We start from the raw sequence: 22,057 nt of genomic DNA on the forward strand, positions 1-22,057 counted from the left end.
ATAACACATAAAGAATAAGTAATTATACCTTTGAAGCGTGATTCCACGTATGATCGAACAAGGAATCAAAGAACCTCAAGCGTGATTCCTCCACTTGGTCCACGAGTACGGATTAAACCTCCACTAATGCTATTAGTCGTGACTGAATGCTTCCAATCAACCTTCTACGGAGAGTAGAGGAATGAACCAGCCAAGAACCACCACCACGAGGCACCACGCGCCATCAAGGGGTGGTGGCCGTGTGTACGGACGGCGAGGGGGGAGGGGCGTGCGTGAGGAGAGAGAGTGAGCTTTAGGGTTTTTAGGATTGGTTGCCTTGATGTCCAATTCACTGTAAGTTAACTGTGACTTAATGGCAACCCTAGGCATGGATCTTATTTATAGATCACATCACTAAATAAGATTCCATGTCAAGCCCAAAATCCTAACTCTAATATAACTATTCTAGCCCAATCCTATTCATGGTTAGTCATATCCTCACGAGTCCCATTAATGGGTTTCTAACTTGTTTAACCCAATATCCTTGTTATGTGACCTTATAGGATCCATTCTAGAAGGCTTTGGACTATTTGACTAGCTCAAAGATCATTTATCATAATATAGCAATAGACAATGACGACCCAAGAGAATGAACTTATTATCTCAATAATAGTGATCCTTGATATATCTAGTAATTGCATTTATCGAATACATAATTCCTTCAAATAGGTGGTGAAATTTGACTTTATTTAATTTATGGGGGTTATTATAAACAAGGCAAAAATTAATGAACGCCCCGGGGGCGTTGGATAATCCAGCTAAAATTAGAAAGATAAAATTAAAAATAACATTAATTACACCGATCGACGCGTGATTTTGTCATGCTTTTCCAAATTAATATCACTTTAGGTAGTATTTTAAATGCTTATCCAACTCCACGGGGGCGTTCATTAGCAAGATCCCTTAAATAAATTAATAAATAAATAAACTAGGGTAAAATCAAATTTAGGTATTTTAGATGTGATTTATGTACAATTTTTCAATTATTTAACTGCTATGTGTATACACAATTGTGATTCTCGTGTTTTTTCTTACTCTCACTTTTTAACTTCTCGTGATATTTTGTCTTTTCAATTATACGCGTTAAATAGATGTGTGTTGTGGATACATTCACAATAAATCCTCAAATCTAATCCTATCATATTATGCAATCTTATCTCATTAATAAGAACTTTTAGCGATTCGATTCACACTGCACATCAAATCATCAAGATTATCAACACGTGTAATTGATTATAATTTATGTTTTATTGATAATTAAAAAATTCATTAGTCAAAGTTTTACATTAACAAATATGCTTGTCAAAATAAGACATTAAAAAAAAGGAGTATTTTGTATCTAACTTACGTTAGCAAATAACAAAATCAATAATGATTCGATAAAAAATGAATGGAAGAATAAGGCTATGTTTTGGCTCACTTGATTACACTTATTTTTATTTTAGATAAGTCTTATAACGTGTGGCCAGTTGGCCACAATAATTTATAAGTGTTTTTTTTATTTATTTGTATGAATAAACACATTAATCTGTAAGAGTAACTCCTTATTCATAAAGGTAACCCAAATTCACTATAAGTAATCCCCATTTGTTCATTTGAGTGGTCCATATTTTTTTGTTTTAACTAATGAAAGAATAATTTGTGTTTATACTTTATATGATCTTAATTTAATTAATTATTTTGTACTCATATATGATGAAGGGCCCTACTGAATGGAAAACCGTTACGGATCAACCCGGCTAGACAATTTGGGAGAGAGGGGTGAAGGTAAGGAATTTCACCACCCAATTTGTCGTTGGGGATTGAATTTTCAACCTCATGGTTGGAAGGTGCTATCATTTCCTTTATAAAAGCTGAGCTTGGTAAAATTTGAATTATTTTATATTAACATATATAATTTTATTTCATATAAACCTATTTTCTTTTTCTTTTGAAATAAAAGAAAATACGATGAAAGTTGTGCTTGGTAAAAAGCTTAAAGCTGAAACTATTGTGTTAATGGGCTTTGGCTATATAATTGTATTAAGTTTTATTAATTGATTGTATAAAGTATAATGGTAAGTATATAGTTGATTGCTAAAAGTTGTTTAAGCATGAAAAATGACCAATAAGTTAATTATGGGGTAGGTAATGAAAATAGAGTTTTAGATTAAATGAATATAAGTTTAATTTCACCTTAAGATGTTGAGTAAGCTAATGAAAAAGCCTATTTAATGGGATAAGCTACTTGAATCAGCTTTCTACCAAACTGTCCAAAATAGGTTATTTGATAAAATTAATATTGGCCAAATAAGCTAATTTTGCCCAATAAACTGATATGTTCCAAACACATCCGAAGTAATACGAAACAAACCTACATTTATGAAGGCAAGTATTCATTTATTTAGTATCAAGTGATTTCACCTTAAAATATAAAGACAATAGGAGGGTCCCACTCCTATTTGGAAAAAACCTTTATAACACTTTATCGTCTACACCCTAGGTTCTATTGTAAATTTTTAAAGAGGTTTCAATCGGATCTTAGCGGTGGAACAAAAGCCTTAATCTTAGGTTTTTTTTTTTTTTTTTTTTTTTTTTTTTTTTTTAATAAAAAAAAGGTTTTTTTTTTTTTTTTTTTGTTTTTTTTTAGCTTATAATAATGGTTCCTCGACTAGGAACTTGCTTGCTCCCTTGAGATAAAGGGTTTTGTCATTCAAAACACAAAGTTTTTTTGGATCTCTTAGGAAACAAGGTTTTATTTCTTTGCACTTGGAATTGTCTCAGGCTATGCAGGGCTACGATTGATGTTGATTACTCAGATTCAGATTTGAATTGAAATTGTCATAGGTATTTACTTCCTCCCAAAATTGCGAGGCGACAATGGATCCACTTATAAAGGTGTATGAATTAAGAATATGTTGAATTGTTATATTTTATGAATCAAGAATGTGTTGAATTGTTATATTTTTATAGTTGGATTCGTAGTTCTTCCTTAGTCGTTAAATCTTGTTTGATTTTTTCAAATATATTTTTTGTCGTTAATTGTCAATTATAAATGTTGTACAGATCAATGAAAATTAGTGTCTTTTGGTGTTGAAGTTATAATATAGAAAGAGTGAAAGGAGAATGTAAACTTGTATTCAATTCAATCCAAGTAAATCCAACTATAATAAAAAGTCTTGTATAGCCATATAGGCATGACAAACAAAGGTATAACTAATTAAGGATGCATAACTCCATATTCACACGCCTAACATAATGCACAACTGAGGTGTTGTTTGGTTTACATCAAAAACATATGAATTTAGAGTTATCAGATATTGCAAAAATGAGTATTAGTTGTTTGGTTGAATAAAATTTGGTGAAATGGGGGGAACGAGAACTTCCTAAGAATTTCAGTTCCCATAAGATATAGAAAAAGACTTAGTCCCCTCTAGGTATTTAGGTAAGTTTACTTCCCTTCTTACTTACTAACCAAACAACTTTAAGAAATTCCCACGAATTTGATTATGGAATTTAATTCCTATAACTTAAAAGTTCATGGGAATTTTTCACTTTTTATACTAACCAAACGACCTCTAAGTAACTCACTAATTCCATTTATTTCCATATATTTTGCAAAATACTCCCTCTGTTGTTTTTAAGTGTCTTGATTTTCAAAAGTGACCGTTTTTTTTAAGTGTTTCATTTCCAAATTTAGAAATCCCACTCACATCATACATTATGGTCCTGTTCACTTCACCTTATTTTTGCTGAACTGAAATTATTTTACTGAATTGAAATTATTTTTGCTGAAATTAAATTATTTTTACTGAACTGAAATTAATTTGACTGAACTGAAATTAATTTTACTGAACTGAAATTATTTTTACCGATTATTTTATATTTTTTCTTTAAAATTACTAATTTTTACTAAACTGAAATTATTTTTACTGAACTGAAATTAATTTTACTAAACTGAAATTATTTTTAATGAACTGAAATTAATTTTACTAAACAAAACTTATTTACTGAAATTAAATTATTTTTACTGAATATTAATTTTTTAAGATGAAGTGAACAGGGCATATGAGTTTATGACTCAACTCTCATTTTATAATATTTCTTCCACTCACATTTTAGTCCGTGATTTCCCATTTATATTTTTCACTAAGGCCCCGTTCACTTCACCTTATTTTTGCTGAAATGAAATTATTTAGAGAAACAAAATTATATTTGCTGAAATTAAATTATTTTTATTTAATTGAAATTAATTTTACTGAACTGAAATTATTTTTTCTAAACTAAAATTATGTTTATTGATTTTCTATTATAAATCCTCTTTAAGAAAACTGAATTTTACTAAACTGAACTTATTTTTACCGAATTGAAATGATTTTTACTAAACTGAAATTAATTTTACTAAAGTGTACTTATTTTTACTGAACTGAAATTATTTTTACTTAATATTATTTTTTTAAGGTGAAGTGAACAGGGCCTAACTTTACTCTTTTCCACACACGCCACAATTACACACTTAGAACAAGTTTAGCCCAAAGTCTTAAGATTTGGATGTGACATCATTTTTTATGGTTCCCATTGAAAATGATATCATCAAATTCTTCTTAAGACTCACCAATACTTGCACAAATTTATCACTTTATCCCTAAAACTCAAATATATGACATATTATATGTAGAAAAGTATATAAAAAAGGATAATAAAAATAAAAGTGAGGTGGGTCCCAATCTCAAGTCTTAAGTTGAGTCTTAGAATTTCAAGATTCAATTTGAGACTTGCTTGAGATTTAAGAGAAAAATGAGAAAAGTGTTAAACATAATTGAAAATGATGTCATCAAATTCTTCTTAAGACTCACTAAGACTTGCACAAATTTATCACTTTATCCCTAAGACTCAAATATATGACATATTATAGGTAGAAAAGTGTAAAAAAAAAAAAAAGGATAATAAAAATAAAAGTGAGGTGGGTGAAGTGGGTCTCAAGATGATGATGTCACCTTAAGTCTTAAGACTTGAATATGACATTATTTTTTGTGGTCCCCATTGAAAATGATGTCATCAAATTCTTGTTAAAACTCACTAAGACTTGCACAAATTTATCACTTTAACCCTAACACTTAAATATTTGACATATTATATATAGAAAAGTGTAAAAAAAAAAAAGATAATAAAAAAAAGTGAGGTGGTTGAAGTGGGTCCCAATCTCAAGTCTTAAGTCGAGTCTTGGAATTTCAAGACTCAACTTGAGACTTGCTTGAGATTTTAGAAGAAAAATGAGAAACATAAGTCTTAAAATTCAAAATGATGATGTCACCCCAACTCTTAAGATTTGGGGCTAAATTTAAGTCTTAAAACTCCAAATAATGATATCACCCCGAGACTTAGCGTTAAAACTCAAAAAAATAAGTCACCTCGACACTTAGCAACCCATGAACCCAACAAACACGTTCCTCTCCTAAACGAAATTAGAACCGAAAACGTTTCTCTGGTTTCCTCGTTTTCACTCTATATCAGTTTCCAGTTGAAGCGCACTTCACCTTCTCAATTGAGGCGACTTCTGGTATTACTATCCTCCACTGAAGCAGTTTTAAAGGTCAGATTATCATTATTATTATTATTTTATTTATTTATTTATTTATTTTGGGTAATCATCGAATGTCATGTTCACAATCTAGGGTTTATCGTTAATTTTATTTGTCAGTTTAGTCAATTTAAGGTTCTTCAGTAGACCCATTTTGCTGCTAAATAAGAAAATTTTGTGACTTTTCGAGCCTAATTTGATATTTGAATCAAATTTGCCTTATATGTTAGGATGGAACGATGAAATTGGATTTTTTTTCCTGAATTTATGTGAATTTTCAAGCATAATTTTCTAATTGAATCAAATTTGGTTGCTAATGTGTTGCAGAACTCTTTATCATTTAGGGAGAAACTCATATTTGGGGGTTAGGGTTTAAGCTTGATTTTGGGTGAGATAATTATTGAGAATTTATCTAATTTGGTTGGAGAAAGTAGCAATTTTGTTATTGAGATTGGAGAAAGTGCAAGAATGTTGTCAATTGTTAATTAGCACCATAACAATTCAGTCATTTTCATGTCATTGTAAATTTTGATATTCCTAAAGATACCTGAAATAATTTCCGTTACAGTAAAGGTAAGGTTTGAGGCAGGAGCTATCTCCCTTTTATGAATAGTTGTCTATGTCATTCAAGATCAATGAGGAAAAGTCGATGATGGCTTGTCAAATGATATATGAAAATCAAGGGAGAATAGCGTCTATACTTAAAGCATGGGCATTGATTTTTCTGTCTTCTCTCCCTTTGCTTTCCAAGCTATCTACACCGAGTGTGCTCAAACTTCAGCCTTTTTATCTTGGATAAGGGTATGGAAAAGTAGGTTTCATCCAAACAGAGTCCACAGACGAATTCTGTGAACTGTCTTAGTTGAAATTCACAATTTCCTTAATAATTAAATCAGTGTGTCATACTGTGGAGAGGTTGCTGTGAGCTTATTCTGCTGTCCTGATCTTATATAGTTGAAGCTCTTGGAGTAGTCTAACAAGTTTGGGCTCATCCATTGATTATGGGTCAAATTAGAGTTATCTTCGACCTATTCTTCCCATTTGCCAGGAGGGGGTGGGATTGATACAAAACAAAATCAAAGATTTATTCTCAAATAGATGGGGTTGGCTGCATGAACCAATAATCTATCTCCCGTTGTCGTCCAAGTTCTCTTCTTCCATTTTCTTCTATTTGTTGTTTCCTTCCCTATGAGGAAAAGTGGATGATGGCTTGTCAACTACTATATGAAAGCCTAATTAAGGGACACTAGCATCTTTACTTAGTGCATGAGCATTAATTTTTCGCTCTTTTCTCCCTTTGCTTTCCATTTTTACAAGCTATCTACATTGACTGTGCTCAAGCTTCAACCTTTTTAAGAGCTCTGTGCCTCTGTGAGGTCTGAGGCCTTGGGATTTTGCTATAAAATATAGATCTCGCACATTTTACAAGGGGTATGGAAAAGTAGCTTCTATACAAACTGCAGTCTTAGGTGAAATTCAGAACCTATCCACAATATGATACACATTGATCTAACTGCTAATATGATCTGAATTATTTGAAGTTCTTGGAGAGTAGTTTCACAAGTGGGGGTTCATCCTTTGATATTGGATCATATCACACAGCTTCTCACATTTTGTTGTCAAATCAAGGTCATCTTCAACCTATTCATTAAGTAGGGGGATTTTGGGGAATGACGCAACAACAAAATGAAAGCTTACTTCCCCAATCGATAGGGCTGGCTGCATGAACCTGTCATCCACATAAGTTCTCTTCCACCATTCCCTTCTATATATTGCTTTCTTCATGAGATTTTTTTAACTCTCTCCTTCTCGGTCATCTTGGGCCTCTCTTGGCTTCTTTTGATGCTTCCATTATCCCCTCATCTTTCTTATAGGAGTGATACCATCTATGCTTTTTAATTTAAAATAGTTTGTCAGGTATTGTCGTCATCGCTGAGGGTCTAAACTGTAAAGCCTACATCAGTTGATCACACCAATATTTGTTTTGGAACTTATACCCCTGTGTTTCAGTAGAGTAGATTATGGAAAATAAAAAAGGTTAAAAAGGTAGTATTATTTTCTCTGAAAAAAAAATCTTTTCCCTTTCCTTATGCTGAGAACTGAATTAGAATGATGCCAGCTTACCAATTTCTGATTGGATATTGATTGAGCATTTGAGCTGATGGAGAGGCTGTGTAAAAAGAGCGTGGTTACTTAAAAATTTGCTCAAGGTCAAGTCACATTCGAACAACTCCATCGAAGTTCATGTATGGACTTGAGCTCTAATTTTGCAGGGATGTTAAGCGTACTCCTCTTTTATAGTGATTTGGGGTCATCTTCTTTTTACTGTTATACTTGTGTTATAGAAAAGTTCTGTTGGGATAGCCTATTAGCCTGCCCTCAGGCTCTTACTAGGAATCCTCAGTTTAATTGTCAAAATTTGAGGATGCCTTGTATATTTGAGCTTAACCTTATGAAATACTCTCCTTCTCGTAATGTCAATTTAAATGTGAAAAGGGGTCTTTGAACTATGCATATTGTGCTATGTAGATAGATTTTCTTATTAGATGTTAGCTTATTACTCCATGCTTCTCTACCAGAGCTTAGGAAAGACATAAGAGATAAATGATAATGGATAAACAAATGGAAATGTTTCTTCTGTTTCCTCAACTTTTTGCAGGCCGTAGCTGATTTGTATTTATATCCTAGTTCTATGCAACCTGCTAGATATTTGCTGCAATAATTTAAATTGTCTTCCCTTGGCTAAAAATGCTTTCCAGCCCGAGCCTGTTATATCTTCACGCCTAATGGCTTTGTATATGCATCTTTTTAACATTTATGTTGCTACCAGCTTTTTCAATGCTGAAAGGAAGAAGGGTCGTTGGCAAGGGAGAGGCAATGGCTGCTCACTATGCTTTTGGTCCTCATGAAGACGACGCAATTATAAAGCACAGGCTTCTCACTCGCACAACCACAACAAGAGGTGAACCTCCATTGAAGAAGCTACAAAAGAAATTTACTGCCTTTGTCGTTGAGGTTGAGAAGAATGCAGATAATTACAATGATTGTGAGAGACTTGCGAAGACCTTTTTGCAGGAGCTTACCACTTTCGAGATCCCATTATTGAAAAGCAAAGCAGTTGTTGATGCAAATGTGAGGGAAAAAGAGCATTTCAACGAGTTGAATGATGAGATTAATAGCCAGATTCTTCAGGTTCATGCAGAAATAGAAAACCTAAAGAAAGAACTTGAAGCCAGCAAGATTGAGAGAAAGCACAAGGAGGAGTGTGAGACGATACGAAAACTAATTGCCACACAGCCCCCTAGGTCAGAAACAGAGAAGATGATAGCTGAACTTGAGAAAGAGATAGCTGCCTTGGAAGCAGAAGATATGGCTAGTACAAGGATGCTGGAACTTCGCAAGAAACAGTTTGCTCTGTTATTACAAGTGGTATGTTTTAAATCTGCTGTATTACCCTTTTTTTCCCCTTTGAGGGACTGCTGTATTACTTGTTTTCCCTCAGTCATGTCATTTATGTTGATAATGGATGTCAGTTCATCATAGTTATGTGGAGCTTGCTTAACAATTTAGGTAACTAACACCAGACAAAATTTTCAATACACCCTTACTCCTTAGTGAACCAAACTAGAGTTGGCCTTAGGTAAAGGACTTTTTGCCCTTTGTATACGTTAAAGGGGATTATAGATGTTCTGCACCCTGTTAGTGCAATGCTGCAATGCAATTGATTGAAGAAGATTAGAAGGGATATAACATCTTATTGACTATTTGTATATTGTTTAGGTGGATGAGTTGCAGGTGACAATTGAAGATGAACAGAGGAGTCTAGTCGAAGAGATGAAAAATCAGTCTGAAGAGCAGAAGGTTGGTCCACAAGATCCGAGCGGGAGTGCAGAAGCAATGAGCATTGATTAGCAATTTACTGTGTTTGGTAATCTGGGGCTTTACAAGTAATTATGTAATATTGTGATCGATATACCATCTTTATGGTCATGCTCTGAGTGGGCAAATCATTCATGCTTTTGCAGGATTAGGAATCATTTTGTACAATTTGAAAAGAGTGAGAATGCAATCTGCATTCTTTGTCGGATAACTATGATCATTTAGGTTGTTCGACTCTAAAAGCATGCAAGCCATATTGATCTGGAAAGGACTTCATTCGATCATTCGTAGCCAGAATGGTCATACGTCAGTGTGGTTCTTGCAGCTCCTGAAGTTACACAAAAGCCAGTGATGAAAGTATTCCACATGGATGCTTTACTGGACCATATTAAAATCAACTTACAACTTTTAGCCTCAAGATGTCATATGTGGCCAATATGGGAAGGAAATTATTTTTGTATTTTCCCACATTTTATAATATATATGATATGTAAGTTTGTTGCTTACAAAATTAAAATCTTTATTTTGAGAACAAGCTATTCAATAGACCAATATCAGTAAAAACTTTAAAGAAAGAGATGAAATATTGAATAACTAGTTTTTGTTTTGTTTTAAATTTTTCATTTTTGGTGTGTCAGTTTACTTTATGTTACTCAACCAACTAACCAAAAAAGGATTTGAGTGGTTCTATTCTTCTTATACCATTTCACTGTGTTCCTTTGGTTCCAACTTACATGCTTAGATTGCTTACTATTCCTTGTTTAAGATTTTTTTTACCATATAATAGAATGGTGAAACTTGTACCATGAAAATATTGAAAACAAATATTAATTTTTTTTTAATTAAACAAGTATATGTAAAGGCAAAAAAGATTTACTTATCAACTAAAAATAATTTCGTTTATAAGATTGGTGTTTCTGATTTTTGTTTTTTCAGAAATATTTTTGTATAAAAATTGAATTTATATTACATGGCAGGATTAAAACAATTCTCTATGCAAGAACCTGTGTATTCTGAACATGAAAAATATTGGTAGTTTTTTTTTTTTTTTTTTAAATTTATCACCCAAAAACTAGTCAAATTTAAGGTTAGAAATAGTTGGGGTGGTAAACTCCTTTACGGAGCTTCCAAAAATTGACGGGTAAGACCTGCCGAAAGTAGGGCAGGGAACTCACTCGCCTTAATTATTGTGTGTTCGTTAGGTGGTGTCGGCACGACCCGCCATCACTAGGCGTTCATCAACGAGTCGCCACGCACCCCTGACAGGACGGGTTAAATCTTACTAACTTGTCAATAACAGAATTTAAACAAGTACTCTGGTGTCCTACTCTTCTCACTCTTCGATGTGGGATTCTTTCATTTTATTTTTTCCTTTAGATCTTTTACATCTTTATCACTCTAGCCACTTTCTTCAACAAATTTAATTTGTTTCAATTTACTTCAGCTCTGGCAATTCGATGTTTTGGGCCATTGGGGTACTCCAGATGTATTTCTGATTTTGGAGAAGGTAATTTTATCAATCACTGGCATAATTTCGATGTTCATACCATATTACCATCAAACTAGTACGTAAGAATGTTTATTATTAAGGGAACTCACTCGCCTTATTACTCGAATATTTTTTTAATGAACGTAGTCTGAATTATAGCATTCTGAAGCTCTTTTGTTTTGTCTTGTGTAAAGGGAAGTAAAAGATTGAATCTGTGAATTGCATAGGTTGGCAGCCAACTACACGAAGCTATCTTAAGCTCAACACCGATTGTGCTTGGAAAAGCAGAGGCCATTAAGTGTACTAACAAGTAACAACACTTACAACTTACAAATTGATGGAATTAATATTGTCTCGTCCAAGTAAAAATGTTCATATCAAATTTTCGAGTTACTAGTGGAAAATTTGAACTTCTCAAGGAGTCGCCATTACATTTGATATCGCATTGATTTTGTAATTCACAAGTGAAATTTTGCATTCATTCTCAATCATTCAAATCTATATACTTTCCATCTGCTTCCCCCCAAAAAATGCCCTTTGAAGGTCGAAGCCAATGAATCGAATATCAACCGAAGCCACAGAAAGAAAGATGCACAAAGAAAGATAAGATGCACATAAGAGAATTTTGACATTCACAGAATCACGCATTTTACTGATCAACCACAGCACAATTGACACATACATTACAAAGCTGTGTGATTTTTTCCAAACTTTTGCCTTTTTTCGCCCACAATTATCTCTTTCTATTCAATGAATACAGCAGGTTAGGCTTTTTGAGTTATTGGGGTGAAGAGTGGAAAAAGAGGCAAACTGCTGAGATATCATCCATCGCTATCCCTCGTCGTTTTCGTTTCCATTCTCGGACTGCATGATCTACCAATTTCTTAGCGGCCTTGCCTCGATTAGGGCTTGAAGATATAATTTGTACTACCTCTTGATTAGAAACCACGTCCCATACCTGGTGCATAAAAAGTGACACATTCATTGTCAATGTTTTGCACTATATTAATTCATAGAGACAGAGGATTTAAGCCTAACTTGTCCTCCACAATTATATAACACGGAACCAGAACATAAAGGAATCAACGGTATTACCAACAATGACAAATTTAATCAGCTCCGTGATTACTTAGCTAACTTTGTTACAGCTTATTATACTACGTGTTTGAAATGTATTTTAGAGCAAGTTTTTATAAAGTATACCCTCGAACAATAAAGAAAAACTTAAATCTAGCTAACAGATTTTTCTTCTAAGCATAGAACATTTTAAACAAGTTTAACAAAGCCACGACAAGTCGACAATAAGACCTACAAAATTCAGGTACAGAATTCTATCCCCCCTTTTGATATCAATGAAGATGACTCATTCAGATTCTAAATGCTTATAAGAAAACTCCAAAAAAAAAAAAGAGAGGCTGTACAATTCCTAAAGTTTGAGAAGGGCAATTGGCTGACTAAAGTGATCGTATGTTCGTATCTATCACTTAAGAAAGTCGTAAAGCTTACGAGTTACATACTTGCATATCAGACATAAATCATGAGTCATTGTATTCAAGTGTTTGTTGTTTCATTGCCCTTTCAAAGTTTAAATAATCTGGAGCACAAGATTCCAATTTAATACAAAGTATATCATCTAATTTGGACGAGTGTAGCTTACGTGTTAACTAATGCACCAATCAAACACATTAGAGAATTTATAAGACTTCACTACGGAAGCAAATAAATAATACTGTACTAGAAGCATATTATTATCTAATGTGCAAGTGGTGTATTAAATAAACTCAGAAAGTACATGCACATACCCCATCAGTAGCCAGCACAATGAACTGGTCTTCGCTGGTAATATTCCTTTGTGTTACTTCAGGCACAGATATAAGGCCAAAATCCTTGATGCAATAATCTCCAAAAGCTCTAGACATTGCTAGCCCGGGCACCTCCTCGTCAGGCAGCCACACCCTATGTACTCCAGGCTCATCATGTAAGCAGAATACTCGTCCATTACATTGCATTATTCGCTCAGCTTCCTCTGTTAGTAAATATCAGAGCATAAGAATCCAAAAATTATGATAGCATAAACAGGATGCGTTGAAGATTTGACGTGTAGTTAAAATTAACTACTCCTGAGTTTCACTATGGCAGGAGGTCAGAGATTATGGTATACTCACGAGGCAAATTGGGCTTGAAATCGATAGTTAGCTGTACAGCTTCCAAGTCACCGTCATCTGAAGTAGTACCCAATACAGCACGAGAGTCTCCAACATTAGCAATGATAATTTTGTCACCCTGGCAAAGAGAAACAATGTGAAAAATTAAAATCAGTATCCATGATTAAAACGATTTTCGATCATAAAAGCCTTTTCACACATTGACCACATTGTTATATTAATTAGTTGAAGAATTTAAATGAGTCTTTGAAGTATAAGTTTCATAAAATTCCAGCCTATCACAGAATATCTGATCAGCAAGGTGCATTTCTTTTACAAAGATCAATTTGACTAGGAAAGCAGCATCCTGCTACATTTTTTAGCTCCTACCCTTAACAGAGACAATATGTTGACAGACTAGATAGTCCAAAAAATTTAAGTGGAAGTCACTAACTTAAACAAGTTGCTATTAAACTGATCACCGAATTTAACTTTCCTATTATATTCAGTTATTCACGACAAAGAAGAATGTACGGGAGGTACCTAATCCAACACTAATTCTGTTTGTCAGTTCATGTCAATTCTATAAGCCATCACCATTATAAAAGAAACCTATGACAAAATGAACAAGCAATTTGTCCTCTAATGGTCACATATATGTATTAATATAATCATACAGATTTAATAAGAGTAATTAGTGGGAAAAGTACATAATCTGCCTCAGATTCCGCATGCTACAAAAAAGACTGGTGAAGTCTAATCCCCCAAAGTCCACAAAAATGATGGGCATCATTAGCCAATCTACTAACTAAGCATTCGAAATCCAATGACGCCCTCTTTAGCACATTGTTTTTAAATATGATGGCTTGTTAAGTATATTGAAGTAGATTATTCATAAAGTTATATGTCTGTAAACTTGTTATAACAGACAAGATTCTCATTAGATATACTGAAAGCGAAACCCACAATAGGCGAGAATTTGAGGCTGAGAAGAATTTGTTATGGGCCACAAATTGATGGTTTATCAAAAACTATAATATCCATTCATCATTCTCAGGAGTGATTAACTTTAACTCTCTAAGTAGGACCCTCCACTAAAATGATTTCCATAGCTTTTTCAAATGCAGGGACATGGCCTGGAAGAGATGATCCCAAGCAATGAAAATGATAGAACTGTGCACATGATATCTTCACACAACTACAGACTACAGGACCACAAACGAACTATAACCGTGGAAACCATAGGAGCTGACTCGTGTAGAAACGTGACTGCAAACATGCAAAAAGATCAAAACATGAAACGTTTTTCATCGGCAAAGGAGAGAGCGCAACCTAAGGTGAAAATTTCGAAGGCTGAAGCTCACATGAATGAGAATCAAACCCTTCCTTTGGGCCCCGGATGGAATTGGCTTACTGATATAGCCACTCTTGAATCTCAAGATTGAGCCACATCCTGTTTAACAGTTCATTGCAGAATTATTCATCACTTCTACCTTCTTACTCAGCCTAATCAGTGCTTGAACATAATTTGCAAGCTTTAGGAAACAACTTTGAGAATTGGTCAAAGTTCGAAGTATGTAGTCATAAATCCCTTTCTATCATTTAAGCATCTAAGCCAAAAGAATATGATCAAACAAATCCAAGCTATCTTCCTTTTAACCATGTAAGCGTCTAAAATAATAGACAAATGAAATAATGAATGCAAGCTATCTTTTATTTACGCTATGTAATCCATACTTGATTAGCTGATTACAGACAAACTAATCGTACAGTCTCAGCCATTAGAAGGTAGAAAGAAATAAAGTACCTGTTTCACAATTGAAAGGGCGGTTGTTCCACTATAGTATGCATCAATTCTTCTATGTTGCTCAAGTTCTTGATCAATAGTAGCACATGCCCTCAAATAGGATTGCTTCCAAATATTGAACCAATTCATCTTCTTCTCTACCTCCATATCAAAATCCGGATCAAGCACCATTTGAGCAAGAGCCTCTTGCCAATTGCATAACAACGATGGTGGCATCGATTCCCTCACTGTCTTCGCAACAAAATGACCCCAAGGACCATGTCCATCAAAAATGCCACAAAAAATCATGTCGGGTTGACATCCAAATTCCTGTCATGGACACAAATTAAACCAATCCTTAGCTTATTTTAGTCTATAATATGATATTATAACTAATCATTGACAATATTCACCAATTCATTTCTTCCCAACATAGAGAATAAAACCATCCAACATCAAACAACCTAATCTTGTACACGATAAACATATACCCTCCAATCATAAGGATACCAACACTAATCATTTAAGTGCTCATAATTCATACAATAACTTCATAATACAATAACATATACTTTTAATAAAATGTATGATATGTTCAAGTGATGTATACCTCCCAAACTATGCAACAATCTTGATTAACACCTTTTTGACCTTTCTTGGTGAACACTGAGGCGAAATTCTTCGAACCCTCGACATTAACAATGCCTGATGATCTTAATATCATATCATTCTTCTTAGCATCCTTTGCCATGGACTCTGCAGTTTCCCTACCTACAACTCCATTTCCTGAATTCTTCACTTTCTTAATTGACAATGATCTTGCTAACCCATTAAACATTGATGACCAAGTACCCATTTCTATTATTTTCCTGCAATAATGAGTAACAACAACATCCACCAATTAAAATTAAGTGATTCTTGCTACTTATAATGACCCATCAAGTAAAGCATAGTATATATTGCATAATTCAAAGTTGGAAGAAATGTGATTCTGAACTAAAAAGATAAGAATCACAAACAATTTATAATAAGGTTCTTTTGGTTTTTTGGGTTTAGAATGAAGATAAATCTAGAAGAGAGTAAAGTGTTTTTTCAAAGAAAAGTTTAAGAATATTGAATCTTACATGGAATTCCAATATTTGTCAGAAAATTCACTAGAACCACATAACAATTAAAAAAAATATATATATTCTGAATCATTACATTTCTAATATTAGTGATTCATGAGATGAAAACTATATCTTTAACTTAAATTAAAAGCTTATAATAATTAAATATTACTACTTTGAACAAAGGGGAAGCATAAAAGTTATGATCAAAACAAAGCTCCATCTTTCTATTAAGAGTAATAAATAAACAAATACCCAGATTGCAGAAGGGACCCAGTTAATCCATCTTAAAAACATACCCTTAAATTCTCAATCCCATCATTATTAAAGCCCAGAAAATTAATGTAAAAAAGACACCAACTTTCTCCATGAAAATTGGAAATTCAAAAAATCAAAACCCATAATTCTTAACTATACCAAGAAGAGAAAATTTCCATAAAAAGTAATAAATAAGAGCAAGTGATAAAAATAGTAAGTTTTGTTGACAGTAAATTAGACACCTTTCTATAAATTACCCTCAATTCTGTTTGTTCCAAGTTCCAATTTGTGGGTGAAGAGAGAGAAAACAGAGATCAAAGAGCAGGAAGTTGATGCAGGTGATGAAGAAGTGAGCAAATTTGGTGAAATTTGAAGAGAAAAAAGTGGGAAGAAGGGATATTTCCAGAAAATGAAGGAAGAAATGGATCACAGGAGTCCATATCTTGTTTCCCCTCTTATTATGTTTTTGTTTCTGGATGTTTTATTGAGGAAAAGAGAGAGAAAGAGAGAGAGAGCAAAACTACAAAACGGACGCGATGTATAAGCACATCATGATATCAATACAAGTATGTAGTTGGTACGTACCAACAAGTGTTTGGATCAATCAGTAAAAAGTTCTTTCACTTAATTGTAAATTTTCGACTCTTGAATTTAAGTACTCTGTAATTAGTTAGAGTCTAATAAGTGTATCCTTACAAAAAAAAAGTAACGATATACGTGTATAAGCTCTTGTCACCTTGCGACTTGAAAAAGTTGTGCTATCATAATTTCTATCTAAGTCGTCAAAAAGGTGTACTTAATTTGAACGTTAATATAGATTTTAATTACAATTATTGAGTGGTTCTCATTAACTGTGATTAAAGTGATTTAACGGAATGAAGGTTTGGTAAGTAGGTTACTAATAATAGTAAATATTGTTACAGACTTAAATCAATGTGAGGTGAGTAGGTGACGGAAGCACAGTTAAAAAAATGTTGACAACAAAACAGAGTATAGTATGTGGAATTTGTCATTATGTAGCAACAAGACTTTGAAATGGTCATCAGCTCATCACACTAAATACGAAATATATTTTGACTTAATTCTAACAATATTTACTTCTACGTTTACTTTTTATAAATCTTCAAAAAAACATGTTTACTTTTAAAAGAAAGTACTTGTATTTAGGTATGATTTTTTACACATTAAGTTAGAACCCGTGCGATGCAATATTTACTTCTACGTTTACTTTTTATAAATCTTCAAAAAAACATGTTTACTTTTAAAAGAAAGTACTTGTATTTAGGTATGATTTTTTACACACTAAGTTAGAACCCGTGCGATGCAAGGTTTATATAAAATCTATTTTAAATTTGTACATTTTAAAAATAAATTGTTATTATACATGAATATAAATAAAAATTACGTGTATTTTGTAATTTTAAATTTTTTTATTTTCATCAAAATTATGATATAGTATCTGTTCAACATTGTCTCATTCATATTTCAATATAGGAGGTCATTTATTAGTGTGCTATTTAAAATTGTTTCAATTTCCTACGATAAATTGATACGAGTAGGTTTTAGTTGTAATATTGTAGAAGCTTTCAATATTTAAATTTAAAAACTGTTAAATATGATAGCTCTATAAAAAAAAATTTAAAAAAAAAAAATAACATCATCATTGTATTTAGGCGGAAATTTTTTTATTGAGAAAGCGACACATGGGTATGGTGACGTCAGTAACTTCTGTTTTAGTAATAGTTAATAGATTATGCAAATAACATTTCAATAAATTAAATTAAATTAAATTATGTAAAATAAGTTCACTTCATTAAAAAGTAAGTTAAATTTAGCAAAAATAAGTTCATTTTATTAAAAAATACGTAAAACTTTACAGAACAAAATAGATATTCGGTTTATTTTGATTAGTAAAGATATCTATGTTTAGCAACAATAATTTAATTTTAGTTCAGTAAATAAGAAGCAAGGTAAAACGAACATAGTCTAAGTTATTATATTAAATAATTTTATTTGACTTTTAAGGGTATCAAATTTGCCCTTGTTATGAATGTACTTTTTCTGGCTTGAAGGAATACAAGTAAGAAGAGTTTTAAAGAGATACTCCATATTATTATGAAATATATGTTTGAAGTATCCCACATCGGCAAATAAAATAAGGATGATTAACATAAATAAATTAATCCTAGTGGGCTATTTGACCTACATATTATGTAAATGTGTTTATATTTTTTGGTGTTTAAGGAGTCAAAAGGGCGAGTGATGAGAATTGATTTCAAGATTACCTTGAAGGCTTGAATCGAAAAAGAAGCTTTAATCACTCGAACTATCCCTCATTCTTTTAAACCATCGTGCTTTTAGCTATATGAAACGTTATGGAAATTGTTCTTTTTTTTTTCCTCCATTGCATCGTTTTTTATAAAAAAAAAAAAAGAAAAAAAAAAGAATTGCATTGCCCATTAATTAGTGGCTAACTTTTTTTCAAAAATATAAGTAGTGGATAACTTACTATACTATTGGCTGATACAACTAAATGACTAATTACCTTTTTAAAAAAAAATTAAAACTAAAAGCCTACATCATGATTAAGGGGCATAGGGTCAACTATGTTAAAATTAAATTAAGTTTAAGATGTGATAATGCAATGTTGTTATCATCATTAATATTTAATAAATTATCAATATGTATATAACAACATAAGTACATATTATATTCAATTTCGTACATCACTATCGAAAATTCATAAGAATATAAGTATCAAAAGGGTAATTTGTAAATTATATATCAACATCACAAGAAAGTTTCAACACCCTTTATTAGGGTGGGGGAGCTAGAGGGAGGGACACGAAATCTAATGGAGCTTCAATTTTCAAATGTATCACCTCGATCATTGACTTAGATTAGATGATTCCTAGTGTTGGGTAAAGATTGAGAGAAATAATTCCTTTTTTTAAGAAAAAATTGGTATAACCCTAATTCCTTATTTTCTTGTATATATCACTACTAAAAAAACGTGTTTTTGCGACCGCTACATCCGGTCGCAAATATGTGGAAAAACGGTCGCAAACAGAAATTGCGACCGTCAACGGTCGCAAGACGCCGGTCGTTATTTTGATGGTCGCAAAAAAACAAATTTGCGACAGAATGGCGGTCGCAATTTTTTTTGCGACCGTTTTCTGTATTTTCAACGACTGGTTAATTAGTTGTTGCAATTTCTGATATTTGCGACCGGTCAGTGACGGTCGCAATTTCTGATATTTGCGACCGGTCAGTGACGGTCGCAATTTCTGATATTTGCGACCGGTCAGTGACGGTCGCAATTTCTGATATTTTGCGACAGGTCTGTGACGGTCGCAATTTTTGGTATTTGCGACAGGCTTATGACGGTCGCAATTTCTGATATTTTGCGACAGGTCTGTGACGGTCGCAATTTTTGGTATTTGCGACAGGCTTATGACGGTCGCAATTTCTGATATTTTGCGACAGGCGTATGACGGTCGCAATTTTTGGTATTTGCGACAGGCTTTTGACGGTCGCAATTTTTGGTATTTGCGACAGGCTTTTGACGGTCGCAATTTTTTGTATTTGCGATAGGCGTATGACGGTCGCAATTATAGGGAAGCTTAAGCTCTAACCTGTTATTATTACCATCAAAAATTATAATTTTAATACCATTTGATTTTACGTTGCCATCCTAACCTGAACCTATAACCTGTTTTTATATTTCATAAATTTAAAAATAATTAAATTAAAACGCATAATTCATACTAATAAGTCCAACTTTGAACAATATTTACAATAACAATGGTCAAGTTAATAATAATAGTAATTAGTTAGTAATAGTTTTATAAGGTAAACTAAAAACTAAGTTAGGCCTATATGAATTAGTAATGGCCTATGTTCTTTCAAAAATAGATAAGGCCAATATGCACAATATAATACTAAGTTAAGGACTATGTTCCCCCCAAAAAAAAGCTAAGGCCTATATCCCAAAAAAAAGCTAAGGCTTATATCCCCAAAAAAAAGCTAAGGCCTATATCCCAAAAAGAAGCTAAGGCCTATATCCCCAAAAAAAAGCTAAGGCCTATATGAACAATACTAAACTAAGAGCTATATGAACAAATAAACTACGAAACTGGAGTGTGTTGACCAACCCCACCACCACTCATGTCCGGGTCATCTTCCCTACGAAGCTGAAATGAAGGACAACCTGAACAGTTAGAGAACAAGTTCTGCAACATCGTCTCCATCATTCGCTTACTCTCAATTGCCGCCTCCTCCCGCTCCTTCTTCAATGCTTCATGCAACTGCATAGCAAACTGTGCCTCCATCTGTGTTTGCATCTGCACTTTCGCCTCCTCTATTCGCTCGGCAACCTCGGCTTGCACACGTTCCTCCAACTGTGAAGCTATAGAAGGATTGTACGATTGCGAGCTTTTCTCAGAAGAGGGGCTGTAAAACAAACTAGCGCTTGCACCTAGGCCCTTCACTACACCCTTTTTCCTACCACCAACAACCTCCCAGTATAGCTGGTTAGGGTCCGGTTGTGACCCTTGAGTGGAAGACTCGTCAAGCTTCTTTTGGTAGGCATCCTGTAATCAAGACAAATCATATTCAGCATATTAAACATGTTTATAGGTTCAAATTGCTTAATCATAGACATTTCCATGCATATACAAGGGTATAGGGTCATAACTAGGCAAAAATGGCTTAAATGACCTTCTAACTTACCCATTTTCTTTGTTTTTGATATAAACTAAGATTTTATCAATCAAACATCTCAAATTCAGCATATTAAACATGTTTATAGGTTCAAATTGATTAATCATAGACATTTCCATGCATATACAAGGGTATAGGGTCATAACTAGGCTAAAATGGCTTAAATGACCTTCTAACTTACCCATTTTCTTTGTTTTTGATATAAACTAAGATTTTATCAATCAAACATCTCAAATTCAGCATATTAAACATGTTTATAGGTTCAAATTGCTTAATCATAGACATTTCCATGCATACACAAGGCTATAGGGTCGTAACTAAGCTAAAATGGCTTAAATGACCTTCTAACTTACCCATTTTCTTTGTTTTTGATATAAACTAAGATTTCCAAAATAACATACAACCCTTTGGGCATGCGTGAATCTTCTCATGCGGAAGCTCAAGTCCGTTAAGAATCTTCTTTGTATCGTAGAATGTTTTTCCCATCTTATTATTGTCGGGAATCGCTTCATTTAGTAATGATGCAAACCCATCAACACACCTATGGGGCAAATTGTATTCCGATTTCAAAGATACAATTCGAGATGCCATTTCTAGCACAGACATGGAGCTACCTTCGTACAGTGGTTGCTCGGCAGCCATTAAAAGCTCTTGAAATGCTTTTGCTTGAGCATTTGGCTCTTCATCTGAACCACTAGTACTATCGTCACCCGATGGTTCATGATTACTCCCAAGAGCATCGAGAACCATCTCACGGTACGTATTTGGTTGCTCTACACTTGATGTAGGAAACCCTTCACCATGAGAAACCCAGTCATAGTAATCAGGTATAAACCCCTTTTTGAACAAATGGAGTTTTACTGTGTTTGCATCATGAAGACGTCTATTCTTACATAACAGACAAGGGCATCTTACTTCATCTACGCCCGGGCTCTCAGGATGAGCTTCACAGAACCGTATGAATTGTTCAACACCATCCACAAACTCTTGCCTAAGTTTACGGGTATTACGGCCATCGTATCTATCATACATCCACCAACGCTCTTTCCTTTTCATGGTTACAAAATCTAC

At 33.4% G+C, this 22,057-nt stretch overlaps 3 protein-coding genes across 4 annotated transcripts; 1 reads left to right on the forward strand and 2 right to left on the reverse strand.

Moving 5' to 3' along the window:
• The first annotated feature begins 5,456 nt into the window (after positions 1-5,456).
• LOC145576171 (THO complex subunit 7B-like) lies at positions 5,457-9,783 on the forward strand. The gene is made up of 4 exons (XM_081633952.1): positions 5,457-5,611; positions 8,430-9,028; positions 9,380-9,527; positions 9,625-9,783. The coding sequence occupies exons 2-3, from the start codon at positions 8,438-8,440 to the stop codon at positions 9,509-9,511; spliced, it is 723 nt and encodes a 240-aa protein (XP_081490078.1). The 5' UTR covers positions 5,457-5,611; positions 8,430-8,437; the 3' UTR covers positions 9,512-9,527; positions 9,625-9,783.
• A 1,774-nt stretch (positions 9,784-11,557) lies between these two features.
• Positions 11,558-16,772, reverse strand: LOC145574485 (putative protein phosphatase 2C 73). Of its 2 annotated transcripts, none has more exons than XM_081632291.1 (6): positions 16,522-16,772; positions 15,508-15,766; positions 14,919-15,227; positions 13,133-13,250; positions 12,770-12,993; positions 11,558-11,925 (listed from the first exon to the last, which is right to left on the reverse strand). In XM_081632291.1, exons 2-6 carry the CDS (start codon positions 15,751-15,753, stop codon positions 11,746-11,748), a joined length of 1,077 nt encoding a protein of 358 aa, XP_081488417.1. In that variant the 5' UTR covers positions 15,754-15,766; positions 16,522-16,772; the 3' UTR covers positions 11,558-11,745. The 2 variants fall into 2 exon arrangements, with proteins under 2 accessions (XP_081488417.1, XP_081488416.1); XM_081632290.1 differs by having other exon boundaries at positions 16,507-16,772.
• Positions 16,773-20,351: 3,579 nt separating this feature from the next.
• LOC145576172 (uncharacterized) lies at positions 20,352-22,057 on the reverse strand. Its single transcript, XM_081633953.1, has 2 exons — positions 21,601-22,057; positions 20,352-20,856 (listed from the first exon to the last, which is right to left on the reverse strand). The coding sequence occupies exons 1-2, from the start codon at positions 22,040-22,042 to the stop codon at positions 20,834-20,836; spliced, it is 465 nt and encodes a 154-aa protein (XP_081490079.1). The 5' UTR covers positions 22,043-22,057; the 3' UTR covers positions 20,352-20,833.

The sequence above is a fragment of the Chenopodium album genome, chromosome 13, assembly GCF_948465745.1.
Source record: "Chenopodium album chromosome 13, dcCheAlbu1.1, whole genome shotgun sequence".
Classification (NCBI taxonomy): Eukaryota; Viridiplantae; Streptophyta; class Magnoliopsida; order Caryophyllales; family Amaranthaceae; genus Chenopodium; species Chenopodium album.

Excerpts from the sequence above, each read along its gene's own strand:
- LOC145576171 (XM_081633952.1), top strand. The coding sequence starts at position 8,438 with ATGCTGAAAGGAAGAAGGGTCGTTGGCAAGGGAGAGGCAATGGCTGCT. Across the intron at positions 9,029-9,379 it reads TTGCTCTGTTATTACAAGTG|GTGGATGAGTTGCAGGTGAC; the intron begins GTATGTTTTAAA and ends TATATTGTTTAG.
- LOC145574485 (XM_081632291.1), bottom strand. The coding sequence starts at position 15,753 with ATGGGTACTTGGTCATCAATGTTTAATGGGTTAGCAAGATCATTGTCA. Across the intron at positions 15,228-15,507 it reads ATTGTTGCATAGTTTGGGAG|GAATTTGGATGTCAACCCGA; the intron begins GTATACATCACT and ends TGTCCATGACAG. Across the intron at positions 12,994-13,132 it reads TTTCAAGCCCAATTTGCCTC|AGGAAGCTGAGCGAATAATG; the intron begins GTGAGTATACCA and ends ATTTACTAACAG.
- LOC145576172 (XM_081633953.1), bottom strand. The coding sequence starts at position 22,042 with ATGAAAAGGAAAGAGCGTTGGTGGATGTATGATAGATACGATGGCCGT. Across the intron at positions 20,857-21,600 it reads CGAGCAACCACTGTACGAAG|GATGCCTACCAAAAGAAGCT; the intron begins GTAGCTCCATGT and ends TCTTGATTACAG.